Source organism: Mesoplodon bidens (assembly GCF_964165515.1).
Source record: "Mesoplodon bidens genome assembly, contig: HAP1_SCAFFOLD_297, whole genome shotgun sequence".
NCBI lineage: Eukaryota > Metazoa > Chordata > Mammalia > Artiodactyla > Ziphiidae > Mesoplodon > Mesoplodon bidens.
In genome coordinates, this window is record NW_027671184.1 from 77,416 (window position 1) to 102,969 (window position 25,554).

At 39.4% G+C, this 25,554-nt stretch overlaps 1 protein-coding gene across 1 annotated transcript; it reads left to right on the forward strand.

The window, feature by feature from the left end:
- Positions 1–533: 533 nt before the first annotated feature.
- LOC308611711 (uncharacterized protein) lies at positions 534–25,250 on the forward strand (the record flags this gene model as incomplete). Its single annotated transcript, XM_081260391.1, has 6 exons — positions 534–1,353; positions 6,247–6,296; positions 8,940–9,020; positions 14,983–15,054; positions 22,735–22,853; positions 24,874–25,250. The coding sequence occupies exons 1-6, from the start codon at positions 586–588 to the stop codon at positions 25,248–25,250; spliced, it is 1,467 nt and encodes a 488-aa protein (XP_081116517.1). The 5' UTR covers positions 534–585.
- Positions 25,251–25,554: the final 304 nt, after the last annotated feature.

The following is a 25,554-nucleotide window of genomic DNA, read 5'->3' on the forward strand; positions in this document are numbered from 1 at the left end:
GATGAGAGCGTCAGGAGGAAACAGAATGCCCAGCCATCTGTGGCGAACACTGCCAAAGAATGAAAGCTCAGGAGGCCATCCCCAAGAAAGCTGAAACAGCTCCTCATGGTGCAGAGGCCCAGGAAGCTGGTGGGAAAGTCCTCCAATGCAGAGTCGTCATTCATAAAGGAACACAAGGCCGCAGGCTCCTCTTCCCTGAAACCGTACTTCAAGGGCAGGCCTTGTGCCTCCATCCCGCCAAAATCCCCATCTGAGGTTAAAAGCAAATCAAAAGACTTATCCAACGCTATTCATGTTTTCGAAGATGCAAAGGCAAGAGTTAGAAATATTAAGGACTTTGCATTAATCTCACATTCTGGAAAAAAAATACATCTTCCATAAAATTAGGTCTCCTTGGGTCCACAGAAAGCCCAAATTTAAAAGGAGTCGAGGGTCTTCCCTGGTGGCACAGTGGTTGGGAGTCCGCCTGCCGATGCAGGAGACACAGGTTCGTGTCCTGGTCCGGGAAGATCCCACATGCCGTGGAGCGGCTGGGCCCGTGAGCCATGGCTGCTGAGCCTGCGCATCCGGAGCCTGTGCTCCGCAATGGAAGAGGCCACAACGGTGAGAGGCCTGTGTACCGCAAAAAAAAAAAAAAAAGGGAGTCGAAAGTTCAGAAAGAAAAGTTCACTTGATAGAATGATGCTTGCAAGCCCTCCATTCCCTGTCGTGAGGAGTCTCATAAATTCCCCTCCACGAGAGGCTGTTTCGTCTTCAGGAGAAGTGACTTCTTCTCTTTCAGACCCTTCTGCAGAAAACACTACTTCAGTAAACAATACTGCACAAAATGTTTCTGGAGCAATTATTTCTACAGGAAACGCTACTCTGCCAGGACGAACGGGCCCTGGAAACACTAGCCATAGGAACGTCTCCACTGCACATTCTACTGTTGCTGCAGACAACAGTATGCCAGCTGTCCAACACACCAACAAAACACAATGGGAGCACCACAACATGGTCACTGAATTATCCTCTAAGCCCACAGGCTTCACTTTCCCAGGGCTCGCATCCCCGGGTGATCCAGTTGAAACTCAGCTAAACCAGCAGCTCTGGTCCCTCATCCCCAACAATGACGTGCAAAGGCTCATTTCTCATGTTATCCAGACTTTGAAAATAGACTGCTCGGACACCCACGTGCAGCTGGCCTGTGCCAACCTCATCTCTAGAACAGGCCTCCTGATGAAGCTTCTCAGCAAGCAGCAAGAAGTAAATGTGTCCAAAGCGGAATGGGATATGGACCAGTGGAAAGCTGACAGCTATATCAGTGAGAGCACAGAAGCCCAGAGTGAGCAGAAAGAGCAGGAGTCAAGTGAGGTGAGGATAACCCCTGACACATGGGACTTGGACTTTTACTGAGTTTAGGACATGCCATTAACGTGCCCAAGCGGGAATACCACGGGCTCCTAGTCAGTATCTTATCTTCAGCCATGAAACGGGCTAAGACAGTGATCTCCAACTTTGCTCATTGAGAGCGTGTGTCACTATTCCTAGGGTAGACGCGAAAAGGACATAACACAAGATAAATAAATTGTAGATAAATTGTAGAAGAAAATGCTAATGATAAGACTAATATTAAATTTGGCTTGTTCTTATAGAAGCTACTCGCCTGAAAGGATTGGGTTTCATAGTAGTTTAAGAATAGTTAGCTATCGTTTAGAGTAGGATTAAGAATCGTAAGTTTTCATCCCTTCTATCTCCTTGTTTTTAAAAATTGTGATATATTTCTTTAGCTCACAAAAGAAGTTCCAGGTTATGACTATAACAACTAACTCATCTTGGCAGTTCTGTACCTGTAGTAGTGACGATTTGTGTTACAATTTTCTGTCTCAGTGAGGGAAGGACAATAATTAATTCAGATTGAGAACCCAGAAACTGAGAATCAAATCCACCTTTCCACCTGCTACTACTTGATTCTTCCCTTTAGCCATGAGGACTGACATACACTTTGTTCTTTTAATGAAAAGTATATTCCCAGGATGTTTTTGTGTGTGTGTGGTTTTTTTTTTTTTTTGGCTGCGTTGGGTCTTCATTGCGGTGCATGGGCTTCTTACTGAGGTGGCGTCTCTTGTTGTGGAGTAAGGGCTGTAGATGCACGGGCTCAGGAGTTGTGGCACACTGACTTAGTTGCTCTGCAGCATGTGGGACCTCCCCAGACCAGGGATCGAACCTGTGTGCCCTGTGCTGGCAGGCGGATCCTTAACCATTGCACCACCAGGGAAGTCCCCACAGGACTTTCTAAAGGAACTTCACTCCCAGGAGATCCCTATGGAATTGGATCCCTGATAACAAGCTATTGGACTCTTTTGACAAGTGAAGTTTATAAGAAGGCCAGAGTTGACATGATAATAAATTTTCTTCAACTCAACAAAGTATGCTGATTTGAGGTACTCACCAGTCACTCTCATTCTACCGTTTATTTCTTTCCTTCTTGGCTGAAGTGATGAGAGATATAGGATCTCCATACTCAAGGAGCTATCAGTCACCCTGGGAGGGCTAATAGGACATGCCTAAAAGACACAAGTGTGATCTCGTCAATTCCTCAGGTTTACTTAGCAGCTTTCTTCTCTGGTGTATTAGGAATTGTGTAGATAGGTTCCATTAAAACACTGCAAGTAAAATCTTGCAGCAGGCTACCCTCAAATATTTATAGTAGCCTATTCGTGGAGCTAGCCTGTTTACCTTTTGTTCAGTTACATAGTGGTTTAATACTTTTCCCAGCAGGCAGTTGCTAACATTAAAAGAGTGATTTTAATAGGCTGACAGTCTTGATTCTACCCTACCACTCCACATTACTTTAGTTATCTTTTCTCCTGTAATGGCAGCCCTCCATTCCAGCCAAAGCAGCTCCTCACTATACGCTAGTTACACCATACCCATTCCTACTTTTGTCTGTGCCTTTGTCCATCGAAAATTCCTTTATTTTGCTTTGCCTGTGGAACTCCTATGAATCTCTGAAAAGCCAACTCAAGTTCAGATATCTTTCTCTGTAAAGCCTTCCCTGAATACTCCAGCCCTCCTGATCCTAGTCCTGTGAGGTTTGTCACCATTTCTTAGGGGCCAGAGCAAAGCAGTCCCCTCCCCTCAGAACTCACAAAAGTGGTAAGCAGTTTTTTGAAAGGCAGCCCCCCAGGAGAGAGCCACCAAGGTTAGCACATCATGGAGCTGAGCAGAGACGTGTAAGGGCCAATGGCTTCCTGGCCTATCACACTTGAATCAAACCTGGCATGATGTACTAACTTCTAAAGAGAAATGTGTCTATCTGCAGGAGGGTTGGTCACTAGTGAAAGCATAGAAAAGGTGAGGAGAGACCAACATGGGCAGTGCCCATCCTCACATTGCCCAAGAGTAGAGATGGCACCTTAGGCAGCATAACTGAAGAGTCAGGCCCACTAGCCAGGCTGCCTGTTGAGGAGATGGATGGATCCAGTTACCTCAGGCCTTCCCATTAAATTCTGGATTCAGCTGATTCCTTTTCTAATTCTGTTGTCACCAAGTGGCCTTCGATTCTGTGATTGTGCTTTAGTGTGCCACGGAGGCCTGTCCCCACAGAAGGTAATTCTCTGATTGTGTAGACACAGATGCCCTGTGTGTAGAACAGATGTATTTCTCATTGTCAAGTAATAATTTGGCATTCTGATGTTTGATCCATCCTGTGATATTGCTAAAGTGAGACTGCCACAACAGGAAGACGTCAGTTCTCGCTTGGTGAGGAAGAGTGTGATTTCTGAGCCTAGGAGGCTGGGGACTAGCTTGCTAGTCATTGGCCATTGCCCAGACTGTACCCTCTACATCTCAGGTGGCATATGGCCTTTGGCATTTTTAGAATTTCTGTAAAGTCCCCTTTTTATTGTTTTTAACTTCTTGTGTTTGGTTTGTTTTGTTTAGTTTTGTTTGGGCCTGTGTGATCTTAGTTCCCCAAGCAGGGATTGGACCTGTTCCCTCAGCAGTGAAAGTGAGGAGTCCTAACCATTATTTCCTCTCCCCACATATACGATAAGCTTTTGGAGGACAGGGGCCATGCAGTGTTCTTCCTATGGTAGACAATAATGGTGTTCAGCGGAAGAGAGATGAGGCGTTATGTCAATTCCACAGTGAGGAATAATGCAACCGAATATTTATTTGAAGTAGGATAGAGTCCAGCAATAGACCCCTGTGTTCTTAAGACTTTTGAAATGTCATGTTTTAATATTGCAATCAGCGGAAGAAAATGAATAAATGGTGATAGAATAGCTGCCTAACTATTTGGGGGGGTAAATAGCAGATCCCCATGTTTCATGTTAAATAAACATATATCCATAAATGTGAAAAAAGACCACATAAAGGTATTAGAAGAAAATAAAAGTAATATTTCTATAATCTTCTGGTGGGAAAGAGCCTGCAGAGGCTGATGCCACAAGCAGAGCCTTTGATATATTCCACCATCTTGTCTGTGACACCAGCTTAGCACTGATTCATGCCAAGCGTAAGATGAAGAGTTTTCCATATATTGTCTGATTTAAAGCCCACAGTCCTGTGAGGATAATATTACTATCCCCCCCTCATAGATGAAGGAGATCAGTGTAAGGCCCCAGCGGCCAAACCAAAAGCAGAAGGCAGTTTCACCCGACTGCAAAGCTGGTGCTCCCTCCTCCACTCTTTTGTCTTGTCTCCTTAGAGACAAAAACACTGGAAATATTCGAAACACTGAAATTCAATGAAAGCCAGTATTTCTTTACCATAAAGAGTTTTTGTTTGTTTGTTTCGAAGTGGTGGGGTTTGGCCATGCTGTGCAGCTTGCAGGATCTTAGTCCCTTGACAAGGGATTGAACCTTGGGCCACAGCAGTGAAAGAGCCACGCCCTAACCGCTGGACCACCAGGGAACTCCCAAGACTTTTATAAGTCAACAAGAAGAAGACAAACAGTCCAGGGGAAAAGGGGGCAAGGGCTGTGAAGAGTAGGAGGTGTGTTGACAGTCTGCCACCATATCTGCCTGTCGTCTCCTCATGGCTCTTGTGGGGTGGGTTTTGTTAGCCAGGCCTTTGTCACCTCGTGACGTAAAAATCATCTCTAATATTTTCTTCAAGTACTTTTATAATCTGTCCAGAATTTGTTGTATTTGTTTGTTCGTGTGGTTGAGGTAGGGGGTCTAACTTTTTCCCCCTACATGAAGATCTGATTCTTTTCAAATCTTTCACTGAATGGTTTATTCTTTCTTCCCTGGTCTAATATGCTATCTTCATCTGGATGCTGTTCTGTGATCCAGTTATCTTGTCCTGTACCAGTACTAACATCACACTGCTTAATTCCAGTTGCTCTATAACATATTTTATATCTGGTAGGGCAAGGTCCTACTCTTTGACCTTCTTTTGCATACATTTCATAACTATTCTTACATATATTCTCTACCAAATGTCAGCTGGCCAGGTTTTATTTAAAAATTATTTTGGCTATAAAATGGATTGCATTGAATTTTTAGTTTCATTTGAAGAGAATTGACCTCTTTACAACATTCTAGGAGGATGGTATCTCATGCCATGTAAGTACTTCTTAATGTCCTTCAAAAAAGTTTTAATATTTTCATCACATAGGTCTTACAAATTTGTGGCTAAATTTATTCCTAGGTGCTTTATGCATTTTTATTGATATAGTAAATGGGAGGTTTCTTCTGTTTTTTAGTTACTTATTTGTGGTATATGGGAAAGCTATTGAGGCTAATATGTTGATCTCTTGATTTTGTATGGAGCCATCTTACTCATGTTACTTCCAATAAAATTTCAGTTGATTTTTTTGGGCCCCTTGTTTCATATTCAGATATGTTTGTCTCTTCTTTCCAATACTTTGTTTTTCTTATCGTACTGAGTAAGACCTCCTCCACAATGCTCAATAGTAGCAGTAATGATTGGGCATCCTACTCTTGTTCTTGACTTTAAAACAATGCTTAGGTTTCTGCCAGATACTTTTATTTTCTTTTCCTACTTCTAAGAGATTTTATTAGGAATTATCTGTTGAACATTATCTAAAACAGTCAATAAAATATATCGCCAGCTGCATTGAAGACCCTGTTAGGTACTGTGGAAGAGTCAAAGGATTCTTAAACAGGGTAGAATTCCTTTCCTTGAAAGAGTTATCATCTTACTGGATAGATAAGATTTAAAGTAAAAAGGAATGAATAAGGATTTGGAAATAGTTGTAGTGGATAATCATGATCCTGTTTTCTTTCAAAACAGATTTCTTCTCATAGAATTGCAAAAGAGGAAGATAGAAAAAGAAGCAGAAGGTAAATATTGGTCTTTGAAAGCAGAATTTTACAACTAGAGGAGAACTTAGAACTCATCTATTTCAGTTTCCTCACCAAAGGCAGGAAGAACGCTTAATTACCCTAATGGTTTACCCTAGTTTATTTATCAGCAGAATTAGCTCCCCAGCCCAGGCTGAGTTAGAACAGGACTGGCACACATTCATCTGCTCTCACTAGTCCTTTAAGGAAAGAGGGTGGACGGGGAGAGGTTTTGGTTGTACCTGTTCCTGCTGGGCTGATGCCTGGCTCCCAGGCATCAGGCCAGGCCAGAGGCCTTCTAGGAGGCTCTGGGGTAGGGAGGGCCACATGGTTGGGGATTTAGGGGCTGGCCTCACTCAAAGCTGACGAAAGGTAGAACATATGAGTCCCTCCTGGAAAGTGGCAAGAAAACTTCCCTACTCATCCTACTGTTTTTCAGGCCCCTAGTCTCTATTCCCTTTATCCAAACCTCATAGGATTTTAACCGGGAGAAACTTTAGACACTAGTTTGTCTCTCCCTTTTGTAATAAGGAACTGGAGAAAGAGAAAGGGAAACTATCTTGCCCCATGGTCATACTGCTAGTGATTACCAAGAAGAAGATGGTCCCTTTCCACTGAGGACTTCTCCACTGATCACACACTGTGCTTGGGCTGTGAGCTACGTTTTATGTCACAGTTGAGTAGACACATACTATATGGACATAAGTAGTTTCTGAAACAAACTTATTGTGCACTGTGATTTTTTTCTCTTCTATTTGTATTCGAAAAGAGTATTTTGTGCTTCCCTGCTGGTCATGGCCTTTAAACGGATTCCACAATTCACTGACACCTGAGTGACAGCCTGCAGAGTGAAAGTCAGAGAGCTATAGATGACTTTGCTCGTTGGGTTCAGGTGTTTACTTGGTGAGATTCAACTTATAGGATAGAGCAGCCAGGAAAATAAAATCACCTTCTCCCCACACCCACACCCCCAGCAAATGCTGCATGTGCGACTAAGTCCGAAGCAAACTGGTGTGAAGCGCGTCTAAGGGAGTAACAAGTTTCTGCCCAGTGCCGTTGTGCAGTGTTTTCACTGCACGAGGGCAGTTGGCCAAGGGCAAAGAAAGGTGAACGGGGCTGAAAATACTGCCTATGCTCCATGCTAAGCCACATACAAATGTCTCTCCAGAGACACTTGGGGTCCATTTTGGACAGACACAGAGAACTTCTGGAAGGCCAGCATGCATGCAATGATTTTCATGATCCCGGGTCTGTGGTGATTTTGCTCATTGTGATTATGGACTGAGGTCCCCATTTAGTCCTAATGAAAGCACAGATAGCACATTTTGAGAGAGATGAAAAGTGACATGTAACACTAACTGTGTGTGTTTTCCTCCAAGGGGCTTTTTTTGATTTCTGCTGCGTAAGAGAAGCTCAGGGGAAAGTGAGAGTCAGGTAGATGTGAGGAGGATAAAGTACTGTGGCCAGAGAAAGCAGGGGAGATGCAGAATTAATATTTCCCTTTCTGTGTTCTAGGAGGGCTTTTTCGGGAGAAGGCGGCCACTTTGGCTTAGGGGTATGTGTAGGCCTCTCAGCGCCACACGCAAGGAACACATGGCCCAAAAGCTACACGACAGGGTGTCTTCTGATGAGGATGAGATATTTCTGCATCCCAGCAGGAGGCCCAAACTCGTATTCCAGAGCTCACTGAGGAGGCTGAATCTTTACCTCATCAAGAGGCCCCTGCTCAGCATCCACAGACCCCTGAGGACGTTGAATCTTTTTCACCCCAGGCAGAGGCCCAGGCTCAGCATGCAGAGCCCACTGAAGAGGTAGAACCACCTCCACTTCCGCAGGGGGCTCCATCTCAGCCTTCAGAGGCCCCTGAGGAACTAGAAACTTCCAGTCCTCAGGAGGCCCTCGCCCGGCCTTTGGAGACACTTAAGGAGGTTGTAGTTTGACCATGTGTTCATCATGGGGTAAATGAAGCTCAGCAGTCACACTTGTACAATGTCACTGTTAAATCTCTGGCTCTGGCACTTCCCATAAATCCACAGGTCACTAAAGAGGTTGAACCTTCTCCAGTCCAGCAGAAGCCCCCATCTCAGCCTCCAGAGCTCCTTACGGAAGTTGTAGCTCAGTCTCCATTGTATCCCGAGGTGACAGATCCAGCACAGAGCAGGACCGTGCTGAGCACCCAACATCAGCCAGTATCAAGAGCAGTGGTTCTCACCCAGGGTGATTGTGCACACAGGTGACATTTGGTAGTGTCTGGAGACAGTTTTGCTTGTCAGAACTGTATATGCTACTGGCATCTAGTGGACAGAGACCAGAGATGCTACTAAACATCCAACAGTGTACAGGAGAGCCTCCCACAGCAAAGAATTATCCAGCCCAAAGTGTCAGTAGTGCTGCCTAGCTAGAGAAATAAAGATCACTTAACACAAGTATTTAATGAGCATTTAGTATTTGGTATCTAATGCAGCACATATATAATCATGAAAGTATTAATCATAATATCTCCCACAGTGAGATTTCTTTAGTGTATGGAGGGAGTAGTGATGTTATGTTTCATCATATATAAATTAGAATTCTTGCCAAAGGATAAATGTTCTGAAAGAATATCTATTTTTCTAATTCTTTTGCTTGTGTCTTTTTTTGTAGAAATCTTGGTTGCAATTTACTCCCAGAACTGAGCTTTGGAACGTTTCAGGCCTGGCATGGAATGCAGTTTTTACACAAGTTGTAAGTGAAATAGAAGATGAATACATGTAAACAACTGTGTGTAAAAACAATCGTGCAGTTATTTGTTAGCTGGGTGTAAGTAAGCCCAGTATGAATTCTGGAAAGTATGTCTTGAGAGCCATTGATTATTTTTTTCAAATGAGGCAACTAAGGTACAAAGAGGCCAAGAGACTTGTTTAACTCATATATATGAAAGGCTCTGCTTTCCATAGTACTGATCTTTGGCATGGTCAATTAAAGGCACCAAAGAAAAACACTCAGATTAGCATTGTCATGGAATCCCACGGATGCCTCTCCATTATGCGAATGGTCCAGGAAGTTCCACTTTTGAATTTCACTTTGATTCCTTTTCATGTGCAAAGTTCCTAACTGCTTAAAATGTATGCAACACAGAGCTGCAGAGAACTAAGTTTAGCAGGGTGTGGTTCAGTGGGTGTGGGTGCTTCCCCACCCATCATTAGCTCTTTTAAATGGTAAAGCAGAAAGAATTCCTGAACACCCACCACAGGGCTCTCCCCAGCCACCCAGAACATTATTTTTCAAAAAAGCATATATTGCTGAAGTGAATTATCTGTGGCCAATAGGAACCTTTCAGGTATGGAAAAAGACGTTGTTTGTGTTCAGCTGTAGTGTGAAAAATATAAAGAAAATACTTTGCTGTGGCCTAATTCAATATGTTTTCTTTGCTGACTACTCTTCAATAAGAAGTGTGGGTTTTACACCCCTTCAGCTCAAAACTTCTATGATTTCTCATGACACAAGGAAATGATAGTGGGTACGTTCAATGGCCCGAAGGCGATTTTAGACTCAAGGTAAAGAGCTCTTCTACACCTGGCTTTGGAAAAGACTCTCTTACCTGTCTTGTGGTTCAGAAATCCAGTTTCACACAGTTCCCACATTTTGGGTTAATGAAGGTGTTGAGGCTGTGTCTGGAGCTGGATTAACAATTCCTGCAGATGCCTATCTTTAGCGGCCTCCTTCCTTTCCCTTGTTAGTTTGCTGACGCCTACCTTGGGGAGAGAGCACCAAGGGTCGGTTTTTCTTCTGTTAGCACACCGGAGAGCAGGCTCGTGAGGTCCCTTCACCAGGAGGTTTTAGTAGCGTCAGTACAACGTCTTAAACTCACCACCTTTCCTAAACATCCTAGAACACCAAGAGTTCCTTATAAGAATCAGAGTTTCACTATAGTTATGTAGGCAACACAGGACAATACATTGTGGAAATAAATAAATAAATCACAGTTTAAAAATTAATGAATTCATTCCAAAACATTCACTGAGTGCCTTGCCCACTGTCTGTGAACACTGTACTAAGTGCTGGGGATACAAAGACGCATAGGGCAGGGACTTTGTCCCCAAGAAGCTTTCATACTGGAAGGAGAAATATGGATGTTGATGGGAAAACATATATGAGAGCCATTCTAGCATCTATGCAGCAGGGTAACAAGGAGAGGGAGGGGTGTGATGAAGTAGAAAATGGGTGGTAGGTTAGAAAAGATTTGTAATGGAAGAGGCACCAACTTGTTCCTTTGGAATTTGTGCTCCTCTTAAATGACAGAAAAAGGTAGTGAAAGAATCAGAACTACCTGGTGTTGTAAATAAATTAGTACTGTACTCCGAAAACTCATTCACAGTTACTTTCAAAAGATTGTCACAGTAGAGTAAGTCTTTGTTTTGGACTAAGTCTTTCTAATAGACAAAGCTAATTTGCTTTAGGAAACATTTGCCATGGTGAGATCTAAACTTTATTGCATCTCTTACCAAAGGCAAGCCACCAAGGGAAGATGCCACCCTCGAGCTAAATCATTTTACTACCTATAATGACATATTACTGGGGTGTTTATAAGTTGCCTGCATTAAATAAGTTTGGAAAAGGGCCCCAGCTGAGGTGGATTTATCATGAATTCAATGAACCTTAGGCTTCAGGGCTCCTCACTTGCATAGGTCACTTCCAAGGTCTTGAGAGGGGTCCTAGCGATTTTTCGATTTATAACTTTGCCTGTTTTTATTAGATAGGATTTCCCAAAGTAGATGAGGTTCAGGCCCCACAAATCCTTGATTCATCACCGGGTGTCAGGTAATTATAAGTCAGTAGGTTTCTTGAATGAAGCCTCTATGTTATTGAGAAATATCAGGTGAAGTAGTTAGCAGTGTGGTAGTCTATTTTAAATCCGAAATCTCCCTCAAAAATGAGCCAAGATCTTATTAATAAAGTACCACTTTTTGAATGGTGGTAGTAATCATATCTCTTTCAGATAAAATCAGGAATGAAATATACTATGGAAAACCGGCAGTGGTTGATAATCCTAAATGTTAAGTATGCTTTTTTTCTCTGACTGTAAAGTGTTTCTCCTTCATTCACCTATGCACGTCCAGACTGATGGCTTATTTTTAAAAATTCTTTTAGTCACTTCATTGTATCTAACAATACAAGCTCCATGATTTTAGAAACTGAAGGACTCTACAATGTAGAAAGGCTATATATAACTTGAGCAGACAGAGCACATTCACATGCTGGCTTGTCCGTGGTACATCAATATTGTACCAAAAACATAAGCACGAAGAGAGAATAAGAGGAAAATCAAAGCCTTATCCCTATTGAATTATTTACCCCATTGTTGAGAATATCAGTGTGGGAGGTGTGGCCACACTATGAAGGCAAATTGAGCTGCGGTCACAGAGCCGCCCTAATGCTCCCCCAGTCAGCTAGCATTGGTTTCCTTTACATAGCTATGTACACACAAAAGCTTACACACTTGAGGGTGTTGTCCTCACTTTTTGCTATGTACTAGAATCCTGGCAGCTTCTCAGATTTAGAAAGGCATAAACACTAAAAGCAAAAATAACTTGGGTCTGCCCTTTGGGGTGATTCAGGGTGGCTGTTTTATTTGTAATAGGTCAAAATTTTGAGATTGTCACACCTAGCAACTACTATACTTTTCTTCTCCCAACTGCATCTTATTCTTCCCATCTGTAGTATTTTCTCCCATTCTATATGTTTATTCACTTTCTCGATAGTGTCCTTTGAAGCACAAACTTTTTAGATTTTATAAAATCCAATTCATCTATTTTTCCTTTGGTTGTTTGTGCTTCTGGTATCATATCGAAGAAACTGTTCTCTAAAGCAAGGTCATAAAGATTTACTCCTGTGTTTTCTTCTAAGAGTTTTATAGCCTTAGCATTTACATTTGGATATTTGATCCATTTGGAGTTAATTTTCATATACGGTGTGAAGCTTCATTATTTTGTGTGTGGATGTACAGTTGTCCCAGCATCATTTGAAAAGACTGTTCTTTCCACATTGAATTGTTTTGGCACCCTTGTTGAAAATCAATAGACCATAAATATGAGGGTTTATTTCTATATTGTCAATTCTGTTCCATTGATTTCCATGTCTGTTCTTATTCCAGTACCACACTGTGATTGCAGTAGCTTTGAACTGAGTTTTGAAACCAGGATGTGTGAGTCCACCCACTTTGTTCTTTACTGACATTGTTTTGGTTATTCTGTTTCCTTGAATTGCCATAGGAATTTTAGAAACAGCTTGGCAATTTCTGGAAAGAAGTCAGCTGGGATTTTGATAGGAATTGCAATGGAACCGTAGGTCGATTTGGGAAGTAGTGAAATTTTAATAAGATTATCTTCCAGTCCATGAATCCAGCATGTCTTTATACTTATTTAGATCTTCTTCAATTTCTTTCAACAGTTTTGTACTTTTCAGTGTGAATCTTGCACTTACTTGGTAATATTTTCCCCTAAGTATTATATTTGTATTGATGCTGTTCCACATGGAATTGTTTTCTAAATTCCATTTTTCGATTACTCATTGCTGGTGTGTAGAAATAATATTGATATTATATCCTACAACCTTGCTGAACTCATTTATTAATGCTAACAGTTATTTTCCTAGATGCCCAGGAATATGTCTTGTGGTCTTCCAGTTTCCCAGGAATACATTGGAATATTTCAAAGTGTCTGTGGACATCTCATTCCTCAGCTTTTCTTTTAAAGCTTTGCGGTTGGGTTGTTTTTTGCCCCAAACTGTTATCCATTGCCTCATGCCACCGCCATGTTAAAATATTTGCTTGAAAATGTTTTCCAGAAATGCCACCTGAGCAGAGGCTTTTCTCACTAGACAGCCCTCAGTCAGGTCAAAGGCAAGCCTTTCAAGTGAGGTCTTCCAGGGGACCACCAGACATGTAAAACAATGACAGTTCTTTGGGAATGAGGCTTTGAAGGACCTCCCAGTCCATGCTGCTCATTCTGGTACCAGGGATGTGGGCTGTTTTTCAAGGCTACCACTGGCATGGAGACCAAAGGTCGAGGGCAAGTTAAAGCAACACAGATCTCGTTGTTCTTACAGAAATTAATTTGTTTTCCTTGAATAAATTGCTCCCCCATTTACTGCCAGCATGTTGGTTAAGTTTCCAGAGTTCAGAAGAAGTTGATTCTGACCATTTTTGCCAGTTTTGTTGTTGTTGTTATTGTTGCTTCTATGCAGGGATGAATTTTCAGATGTCCTTCCTCCATCATTTTTACTGATTTTCCTGCAATTTTTTAAAAAAATCTATAAAGTCTCAATGGCCGTAGGCTGATTAAATATTTATCACGAGAGATGATTAAGGAAAAAATAAATAAAAAGAGAAATAAATAAATAAATAAATAGAAAGAGAAAATATAATTCTCATAGAGGCTTTCCCAGATGGGTAGATGAAGTTTGAAAATGTATTTCTATATTTAGTGCTGTCAAAATTAAGGTTAAAGTAACAGATGTGTCAAAAAAAAAAAAAAACCCTTTTTTTTCATTCAGGTTAAACACAGGCTTTAGAGTTAGAACTGAGTTCAAATTCCAGCTCTGCTTCTTACGAGCTTGATGACTTAAGACAAGTTATGTAACTTCTCTGTGCCTCAGTTTCCTCATTTGTACAATTGTGTAATATATATATCACATAAGGTTACTGTGAGGATGAAATGTTAAATGCTGATCACATATGCATGGCAACCCAAAAGATATTAGTTTTGATAATTATCTTTATAATATTCTGCAAAAGTACACTAATAATTCTTGAGTAGAGTTAACCTAAAGTCAGATATTCTCTTCTTTCTTCCTGTTTCTTTTCTGTTTTTTTTCCCCCTTATTTGTTTTAAAGAACTAAGGGGAAAAAAAAGAAAGAAAGAAAGAACTATGAAGAAAATCTATTCCAACATTTTGGAATAAAATTTTGTTCCCCAAAATTAATTTGTTTATTTTATTGATATATAAATAAAATGTTATTTATTTATTCAGCAAACATTTATTAAATGCCTAGTAAATATTAGGCACTATGTCAGGCACAGGAATAATAATGACAATAAAGTGCGGTCCCTGCTCTCCAGTTGCTGACAATCTAGGAGAGTGACAAGTAAACAGTTGATTACATACACAGTAACAAAGGCTATGGCACAAGAATACACACGGGACTATGTGATGAGAGTATTGCTTTCACCAGTTGCTCTTGGATTTATCTCTTCTTTGGCTCCAGAACTAAGGAATTAGCCTTATTTTTGTCTTTAGCTGAGTAGTTTAAATCTTGAAATTTTTCAAAATTTGTAGAGATGAAAGAAAAACACCTTGAATTATGGAAGACACTAGAAATAGTACTTTTTTACAGAGCAAGGGCTTCCTACCAGCATAGTCACTTCAAGGGTTTTTAACGTGAAAAGTACTCTGGCATATTTTTTCTTTGCTAGCCACTTTTTTTCTATTTTATTGTTTGTTTGTTTGTTTCTCTTCTCCACTTTATCATCTAGAGACCTGGGTAGTTCCCAGTGAAAGAGTGCTTTACAGATTCTAAGGGTGATATATAGGTAAAGACAGAAAATGATTTTTTTAACCTTCAAGTTCCATACCAAAAAAAATGAATAAAAACTTTCATGGAAGTAATTGAAAATGCAGATAATTTTAATTCCATTCCATTTTTCAGAATTCTCAATCGTAATCCTTTGCCAACAGTTGAAGATTCTTGTCTTTTTAAAGTGCCAGCATTAAACTATTTGTAATTATTGTAACAGTTTCATGGCTCATGAGATAATTTCTGCTCCTTTTTACTTTCGTCAAAAATTGAGTACTTTGGCTAAACAGTCATAATTTAGATTTTAACTGGGTTATTGAAAATAAGAGTTATTGGCAAAGAAAAGGATTAAGAAAGAATATATATGGGTAAGAGAGCCAGCAGAGGATGAGAACAGTGTTAAAGAACACATATAGATATGGAACATGAAGATGCATATAGGAATAGTATTTATCCAAGAAAGCAAAAAGGAATAAGGAGTACATTATTTTTTTAAAAAAAGAGTGATCCAAAGAGGTAGATGCAATTGAAAATGAGAAGTGAGGATAATAGAAAATGATTGTACTGTTCAGCACCAAGGTCATTAATTTGATGATGCAAATTTAAATTTCTTCCGAAAGAGCTCTTTGGAATTATCATCTATGGCAAGTAAGAAGCCAAAGTGGAAGTAATCACATGTTAAGTATCTTCTTCAGTTTAGAAATTTTGTCTTTGGGTTTTATATCATACATGTTTGGGCTTCTCCTTCAGAGACATGGGAGCAGCACAAGTGTCACTTACAGCAATTGAAAGCATCCTCATGGTGACCCTTGAATTGGAAACACTGTAAGTTGATTTTTCTTACATTGATTTTCACTCAATTGTATTTTTAGGTTTGTTTGATTATCTTCTTAAGTCAGGTTTATTTATGTATAATTTTCATGTAACAAAATTCACTCTTTTTAAATATACAGTGTGATGTGTTTTGACAAACGTATAGTTCTATAGCCACCACCACATTTGAGGTAAAGAAAACTTCTGCACTCCCAAAAGACCCCTCCTGTCCCTCTGTAGTCAATCCATCCTCCTGTCACTACCAGCCCCTGGCAACCACCAATCTGATTTTTGTCCATATAATGTTGCCTTTTCCAGAATATTTGATAAGTGAAATCATGTGGTATGTAGCTTTTTGTTTTTGTCTTGTTTCACTTAGCCAGTCTCTTTGGAGATTCATCTGTTTTGTTGCACCTGTCAGTAGCTCATTCCTTTTGAGCGCTGAGCAGTATTCTAGTTGTGTGGATACGCAGTTTGTTTACGCATTCATTGTTTCATGCACATTTGAGTTTCTTCTTGTTTTTTGGCTATTATGAACAAAGCCTCTGAAAACACTCACATGTGTGTGTGAACATATGTCTTGTGTGAGCATATGTTTTCATTTCTTTGGGGTAAAATACCTCAGGGTGGGATTGCTTCATCATATGCTAAGTGCCTATTGAACTTTTTAAGAAACTGCTGAACTGTTTTCTAAAGTGCCTGTGCCATGTTGCTTTCCCACAAGCAGTCTATGAGAGTTGCAGATGCTCTACATCTTCACCTGATCCTTATATTTGTTTTTTAAAAAACATTTTAGCCTTTCTGGTAGGTGTATAGTTGAATCTCGTGGGTTTTGCCACATTTTGCATTTCTGTAATAGCTGATGATGTTGAGTGTCTATTCATGTGCAAATATCTTTTTAAATGAAGTGTCTGTTCAAATCCATTTTTAATTGGATATTTGTATTGAGAATTAAGAGTGCTTTATATAAAAAGCAATGGAAAAAGTCCTTGCTCTCAGATATGTGTTTAGTAAATATCTTCTCCCAGATTGTGACTTATCTTCATTATATTAAAGCGTCTCTGAAAACTAGAAGTGTTAAATTTTTGATGAACTCTAATTTAGCAATTTTTCTTAATTTTTCATATTTATTTAATTTATTTATTTGGTTGTGCTGGGTCTTAGTTGCAGCAGATGGGCCCCTTAGTTGCGGCTCATGGGCTTCTTAGATCTGGCATGCGAACTCATAGTTGAGGCATGCATGTGGGACCTAGTTCCCTGACCAGGGATCGAACCCGGGCCCCCAGCATTGGGAACTTGGAGTCTTAACCACCAGGGAAGTCCCTTAGCAATTTTTCTTAGATGGTTTCTGCTTTTTTGCGTCTTAATCTAAGAAATCTTTCTCTGAGACCCCACTGTCTAACCCAAAATCACAAAGATTTTCTCCTACGTTTTCTTCCAGACGTTGTATAGCTACATTTAGGTCTATGATTCATTTTGAGTTAATTTTCATATACGTTGTGAGGGAAGGGTCAAGTTTTATTTTTTTGCGGTTTAAGAAACTATTTCTGTAGGACCCTATTGTGACAGTTTATTACACAAACTACTGCACCTTAAATTGTGCCATCCCCCCTCCAATATGGCAAGCTACTAGAAACTTTCTGTTACGCCAAGGCTAGTTGAGGGGATTGCGTGAGATTAGTATGCGGAAACGGCCCTGCATTTAGCAGTCTGTTCCAACCGTCTTTGTCAGATCACCTGACAAATGACTGTTTTCACCGTGCCGTCACGCATTGGTCACTGCTCTAGCCTCATCTTCCTCAGCATCCCACAGCATCTGCCACAATTGCGATCCCTCTCTTGTCAGCTAGATGCCCTCCTCTCTGGATATTAAAAACTATTTCCCTGTGTAACGACGATACTGTTAATACAAAGTATTGAAGAAATTAAATTCCTACACAATAATATTACCTAATAAAGTGTTGCTATTCAAATTTCCCCAATTGTCTCTCTTATATAATATCATTTCTTTTAACAGCTTTTTGAGGTAGAATTGACATGCAATAATCTGTGTTCACACACACACATACATACACACCATGAAGACATCACAAAAATCAAAATGTCCATCATCTCAGAAATTTTCTTAATGTCTCTTTGTAATTCTTCCTTCCCATCGTTCCTTGCACTTCCCAATCGCCATGCAACCATTGATCTGCTTTCTGTTTGCATTTTCTAGAATTTTATGTAAATGGAATCATGCAGTGTATACTTTTTTCTAACTGGCTTCTAACCCAACATGATTATTTTAATCTTCATCCATATTGTGGTATATATCAGCAATTCATTTCTGTTTATTGCTGAATAGCATTCCTTTATATGGATGTACCACCATTTATGTATTGACCATTGATGGACATTTGAGTTGTTTGAGTCTTTGTCTATTACAGATAAAGTTGCTATGAATATTTGTGTACAAGTCTTGTATGGATGTTTACTTCCATTTCTCCTGGGTAAATGCCTGCCTGTAGAATGGCTGCATCATTGGTAAGTGTATGTTTAAGTTTTTAAAAAATACCTATTTTCCATGGTGGTTTGATCATTTTACATCTCTACCAGCAGTCTATGAGAGCTGCATTTTCTTCACGTTGCGGCCAACATTTGCTATGCTCAGTATTTTTAATTTTAGATAGTTTAATAGGTGTGTAGTTGTATCTCACTGTAGCATCCCTAATGATTAATCATGTCAAACATCTTTTCATATGCTTATTTTCCATCTGTATATCTTTGAATCTTTTATCTATATGTTTCTGGAGTTTTAAGAGTTCTTTATATATTCTGGAAATTAGTCCTTTATCCAATAGGTAAGTTGCTAGGTATTTTCTCCCATTCTGTGACTCATCTTTTCGTTCACTCAGGAGTGTCTTTTGCAGGGCAGAAATTCTTAATTTCGATGGTGTCTAATTTATCTATTTTTTTCTTTTATGCATTATGCTTTTGGTGTTGTATCTAAGAAATCTTGCCGAACTCAAGGTCATAAAATTTTTCACCTGTTTTGTTCTAGACGTTTTATAGTTTTATGTTTTACATTTAGATCTTTGAACCAATTTGAGTTCACTTCTGTATATGGTTTAGATGGAAGTTCTTTTTTTTTTCTTTTTGCACCTGGATATTCAGTTGTTCCAGCATCAGTTGTTGAAAAGACTATCATTTCTCCACTGAAATGCCTTTGAACCTGAAAGTCAGTTCTCCACATCTCTGTACTTCAGAACTTTGTATTCTGTTCCTTTGGTCTTTTTGCCTATCTTTACACTACTATCACAATGTCTTGAAGGTGTAGCTTCATAATCCTTGAAATCAGTTACTGTTAGTTCTTCAACTTTGTTCCTTCTCAAAGTTGTTTTAGTTATTCTAAATTTTATTTCCATATGAATTTTAGAATTAGCTTGTCAATGTCTATAGAAAAGCCTACTGGGGTTTTGATGTATAAATCGATTTGGGGAGAATTGATGTCTCAACAATATTGAATCTTCTGATCCATGAATACTTTATATCTCTCCATTTATTTAGGTCTTTCTTAATTTCCCCCGGCAATATTTTACAGTTTTCAGTGTGCAAGTCTTTTGTCAGATTTATTCTAAGTATTTTATATGTTGGATTCTTTTATAAGTAGCATTTTAAAACTTGGATCTCTGATTGTTTGTTGAGACAAATTCATCTTTTGGTATGTTGATCTTGTACCCTGCAAACTTGATAGACTCATTTATTAGTTCCAGTAGCATTTTCGTAGCTTCTATCAGGTTTTCTACATAATCATGTTATCTGCAAATAAAGATAGTTTTACCTCTTCCTTTCCATTCTCAATATGTCTTTTCTTTTTGTTGCCCTATTGCACTGGCTAGAACCTTCAGTGCAATGTCAAATATAAGCAATGAGACCAGATATCCTTGCCTTGTTCCTGATCCTGGTGAGAAAGTACTTTGTCCTTCACCATTAAGTATGATGTTAGGTTTTTTGTAGAAGTCATTTATCAAGTTGAGGAAGTCTCCTTCCATTCCTAGTCTACTGAGGGCTGTTTTTTTTTCTTTAATCAGGAATGTATGTTAGATGTTTTCATTCTTTTCCTGCATCTACTGCAGTGATTATATGATTTTTCCCTTCTTTTCTTAATTTGTTTATTTATTTTTGGTTGAATTGGGTCTTCATTGTTGTATGTAGCCAGTATTCTTAATCTTTTATGTAGATCCATATTCCAATCTGGTGTCATTTTCCTTCTGCTTAAAAATACTTCTTTTAACATTTCTTATTGTGAAAGTCTACTAGCAATGAATTCTTTCAGCTTCTGTATGTCTGAGATAGTCTTTATTTTGCTTTTGTTTTGACAGATCTGGGTATAAAATTCTAGCTTGATAGAATTCAATTCACTACTTTAAAGATGTTATTCCACTGAGTTCTCGTTTACGATTTTTCAAGCAAGAATTCTGCTGTCATTGTTATCTTTGTTCCTCTGTATGTAGTGTATAATTTTTTTCCTCTGGCTCCTTTTAAATTCTTCTCTTTATTGCTGGTTTTGAGCAATTCGATTATTTTCTGTGCCTTGGTGTAGTTTTGTCCATGTTTCTTATGCTTAAAGTTCATTGATCTTCTTGACTTTGTGGGTTTATAGTGTTTACCAATTTGGAAAATTTTTGGCTATTATTTCTTCAAATTTTTATATTTCTCCTCTCCTTCATGGACTCTAAGTACACATGTATTAGGCCACTTGAAGTTGTTGCACAAGTCACTGAGGCTCTATTCATTTTGTTGTTGTTTTGTTACTCCTTTTGTTTCATTTTGGATAGTTTCTGTTGCTATGCCTTAATGTTCACTGACCTTCTGCCGTGTCTAATTAGCCTTTAACCTCCTGCAATATCTTTTTCATTTAGACATTGTTTTTAATCTCTAGAAGCTCAGTTTAGGTCTGTTTTACATTATCCATGCCTGTACTTAACATTTTCAGTGTTTAGTCTGGGTGTTTTAACATATGAAATACAGTTATAATAACTTTTCTTCATGTATAATATCTTTTTAAAAGTTCTTTTCTGCCAATTCTAACATCTGTATAGATTATGGGTTATTGTTGATTGATTGCCTTTTCTCCTCAGTATGGGTCATATTTTCCTACTTCTTTGCATGCTTGGCAATTTATCATATGATCACAGACATTGTGAGTTTTAGTTTATTGTGTGCTGTGTATATTTATATTCCTGTAAAATGCCTGGGCTTTGTTTTGGGTGAAATTAGGTTACTCAAAACAATTGTATTCTTTTAGGTATAGCTTTTAAGTTTCGTTGGGTAGGAGTCCAAGTAGCCTTTAGTCTGGAGCTCATTATTTGCAACTACTGAGACAAGTCCTTTCTGAGTATCATGAGGTTTTCCAGTCTGACTTGTAGGAACAGGTACTATTCCTACAACCCTGTGTGATATCCAGTTGTTCTTCTTATTAATCCTTTCATGTGGTTCTTTTCCTGGCATCAAGTTATTCCTCACACAAATGTACTGACCAATACTTTGTTGAATTCTCAAGAGCTCCCTCTGCATATCTCCAGAGTTCTCTGTCTGTGCACTTCTTTTCTCTCTGATACTCTGCTTTGTGAACTCTAGTTACCTTGGTTCTCCCAGACTCTTATCTCCATTTCATCTGTCAGGGAGCCCACTAGTCTCTGTCTGGACTTCTCTTCCCTGTACCATGACGTGAATACTCTCTCAGAGAAGTAAGGGCAATTATAGGGATCACTTCATTTATTTCCCATCTCCTTGGGAATCACTGAAATTTATTGCCTGAGGTTCAGTTTCTTGAAAACTGTTGTTTCATTATGTTCCATCTGATTTTTTCCTTGTTTCAGGTGGTAGGTTAAGTTGGCCCTTGTACTTCATCTTGGCCAGAAGCCAATAACATTCTTTAAGTCTGTTTTGTTTTGATTCAGGATCCAATTAAAGATTAGGCATTGCATGTCATGTCTGTGTTTCCGTTAATCTAGAATTTTTCCCTAGTATTTTTTTTTTGGTCTTTTATGACATTGGGTTTTTTGAAGAGTCTAAGCCAGTTGTCTTGTAAATTGCCCCACAACCTGTATCTGTCTGTTTCCTCATTAGATTCAAAGTAAACATTTTGGGGAAGAATACTATATAGGTCATGTATTCTTCATACTTCATCACTTGAGGTGGCCCATTGCTAAGTTTGATCACTTGGTTAAGGTGGTCTATTCCATATCTCTCCATTGTAAAGTTATTTTTCCCCTTGGTAATTGATAAATAATATGTGGGGTGATCCTTGGGATCAGTGAAGATCCTACTTTCAAACAACTCTTCACCCAACTGTGCATCAATGATAATCCTTGACTGAATCGATTATTACATTGATAGTTGCAAAATAACACTTTCCTAATTCTATCCTTCCTTTTGCATTTATTAGCTGACATTATTCTATAAAGAAGAGCTCCCCCACTTTTCATTTGGAGTATCATTATGAACTCATGTGCTTTTTTTTCAATTAACTACGTTATACCTTATTATAATGATAATGTTATTCTTTGGAATGTTCCTTTTGTCCAGATTTGGTCAATGCGATCTCTGTTATTGTTTAGCCACATGATGCTTTTTTATTACTAGAATAATTTCTAATATATTACTCCTCACAAATAGGAACTGAGAAAGTGACTCCAGAATGTGCGGTCTTATTCATACTCTTCTTAGAAGTCTGCCTTCTTCCTGTGTACTCTCAACCCAAAGTGAGGCTTTCGGGTTGGAAGGAGATACTTCTGAATTAAACTACAGTTCAGTGTCACCCAATTCTAATCGCTATTCCCTTTTTTCTAGGCATATCATACCTACTGCCATCCTAATCCTTCTGTTGGGCACCTCTCTCCTCCTCTATATTTATTTCCAACAGTCAAGGACAGCAATTGGCCAACCGGCCCCTATCCAGTTCTATAGTCCATATGCCCCAAGAACTCCTTTTTGCACTGGTCTGTGGTGGCCTTGGCCTACCTCTTCTACCTACTCAGGTAACTCTTTTACCACGAATTTAATTACCTGTGTTTCCATTTATAGGATCTTACCCAGCCGTAGGGCCTGCTGCCTCTGCCAATTTAAAAATACTATTGAGGTTGTCTGTGAGACAGTCAAGCTGCGTTGTGACAGTGAACGCCTGAGGGACGTCACACGTTGTGGTGAGTCTCAATTGCGGGATAATACATTTTTAATTTTTAATTTAATTTTTTATTTTTAATCAAGGATGATACATTTTAAAACTAATGATGTAATTACATTATTTTAATACATTCATTTAGAGTTCCAGCTCCCTAAATTTCTAAGAATTACCCCCTTGCTAAAAATCAGATTCTTGGTTACATTATTAAGCTAATGATAGCTCAGTTACATTATTAGCTTCATAATGTAACTGATCTGCATATATAAAGGAACCAGAGAAAGGAATGGAAGGGGGAAGGGAATTCACATTAATGGCCACATATCCTATGCTTCCCTCTCTGCAAATGACAACTTATTCACATAGTACATCACAGTTTGTAAACTGATTTTATATACATTAGGTCTCAAGTACCCTTTGTTTTATAAGACAGGTGTAAATATATTTTTGTTTATTTGGTTTGTTTCTGCAATTTTATAAAGAGTACAAGTGATGCTGTTTTATGTCCTATCTGGAGCCTGAGAGTTTCTGGTTCCATAACCAGAAGCTGCTACCAAGCCCTTCTAATGCATGGGAGAGCTAGTTATTTCTTTGACTGTCCAGCTCTGAACTTGCTCTGAATCTCAAGTTTTTCTATCCACAAAACACTCAGGGGCTTTCAACTATTTTTCTATACATTAGATTTATGGGCACTAACTTGATGACTTCCAAAATGTGCTTTCATAACCAGGTAGCTTGAATACAGGTCTCTTTCAGTGATCTAGAGCACATCATAAATAATAACACTTTGCCACTTATATAAAGACAATATTGCTGATTTTTCAACACAGTTTTTTTTTTCCCTTTGGCCACAAACCTGGTGGGATCTTAATTCTCCCACCAGGGATTGAACCCGGTCCACAGCAGGGAAAGTGCCGGGTCCTAACCACTAGACCACCTGGGAACTCCCCGAAACATTTTTTTTACTAATTATATTACTCCCTTCTCCCCCAGAAGTGGGCAGAAAAGGCATTTTTACTCTCCTTTTACAGGTGAGGAAAAAGAAGATCAGAGGTGTTAAGTGCTATGACCCTAGTGCCCCGATCTCCTGTGCCCAGTTTGGGGCTCTCTGCTAGCCTCTGCTCCTCCTTTCTCATGACCCTTCCCTCCTCCTTTGACCCTCACCAAAAATACTTTTAATCCTTTTGGACGACAAGCCCAGCTACACAATGGTACACATTACCTTCACACAGTCAGAAGATTTGGATGGTTCCCCAAGTAGAGCTGGAAATATTAGAAGTAAAATGAATTGAAAGCAAAGTAGCCATCTGACAGAAGTTGCTTTTTCCCGTCTACATTTTAGGGCCTCAAGTATTATTCCATTGACTTGTTGAACATTCCACATGGGCATACAATCTGGCAAATCTCTAAACTTATACCCGAGATCCCTGCCCAAAGTTTAGCAAAGAGCCAGGGCGGACATAGTGTTTTTTTCTGTATAGAGCCTTCTGTTATGGGGACTGGGATATATAGAAGCAGGGACTAAGCAAAGGACTCAGTGGGTAGTTGGAGAAGGACATGTCCAGATGACGACCTGTTAGCGGCGGTGGTTGTCGTGGAGATCTGTGATAGCAGCAAGAACACAAGCACACTGAAGAGGTGGAGAGAGGAAGCCTCACACTCCTGTGCCTTTGAGGCAGGACAGGATGGGGTATATGAATGTGAGGAGTCACAGTAGATCTGCAGAGAGTCCAGCTGATTAGGGGAATATTTGTCTTGCAGCCTTGGCTTTTCTTGAGTACTGGCCCCTGGGAACCAGTGGAGTAATCCTGAATATAGTTCCTATATTTCACGCTACAGAATTTTCTGAGTAGATAGCCCCCTTTTCAAGAGAGACCTTTCTCACATTTTGTTGTTGCCAGTCATAGGCTTAAGTGTGGGTTTCTTTTTCTCCTAAGTGGCACTCAAACTTTGACTGATTCCTAATTTCTTTGGCTGTGGACTGACAAAAGGCTGTCCCATCAGTCTTCAATGATCAAAAACAGTCCCTTCTCTTTTGACAGATGAAGAAACATCTATAGAGAATGCAGGAGGATCGTTGATGAAGGTGTTACAAGCCCAGAAGAAGAACAACAGCACCGAGCGGACTATTGCGTCAGAGAGGATGTCCTCACCTAACAGTGCTGTCAGCCTGTCAGGCTTCATGAATGAGCAGCTGGACTCTAATAATAAAAGTGATATTATCAGTGCACTAAGTTACATACTGCCTTATATCTCAGAGGGAAATCTAGGAGATGTGGAATCAACATTATTACCATTCATTCAACTTCTTTTTTCAAATACACAAGATGGAGATATGCCACGGGGCCTTTTGAAAAACAATACAAGGAGCCCTTCTGTTAAACCTGTACCCAACAATTCAACTAATAAAAACAAGTGAGGGAACTCCATTTTGTGGAAAATTTGTTAGATGCAGAAACTCAAGAAAAAATTGATGAGGTTAAAAAGGAAGAAAAACCTGCCACGTGTACGCGTTCCAACCATTTAAGTGCCATGATTACACACTACATCTTTCAAAAGAAATTAGAAGCTGCCCAACCACAGAAAGACAGCCTAGCAAAGATGGAGAGTATAGAGGAAAAGCTGCTGAGAGTGAACAAGGTCCTCAAGGGGCATACAGAAAATGCACCTCAAAGCAGTGGGAGATGAGAGCGTCAGGAGGAAACAGAATGCCCGGCCATCTG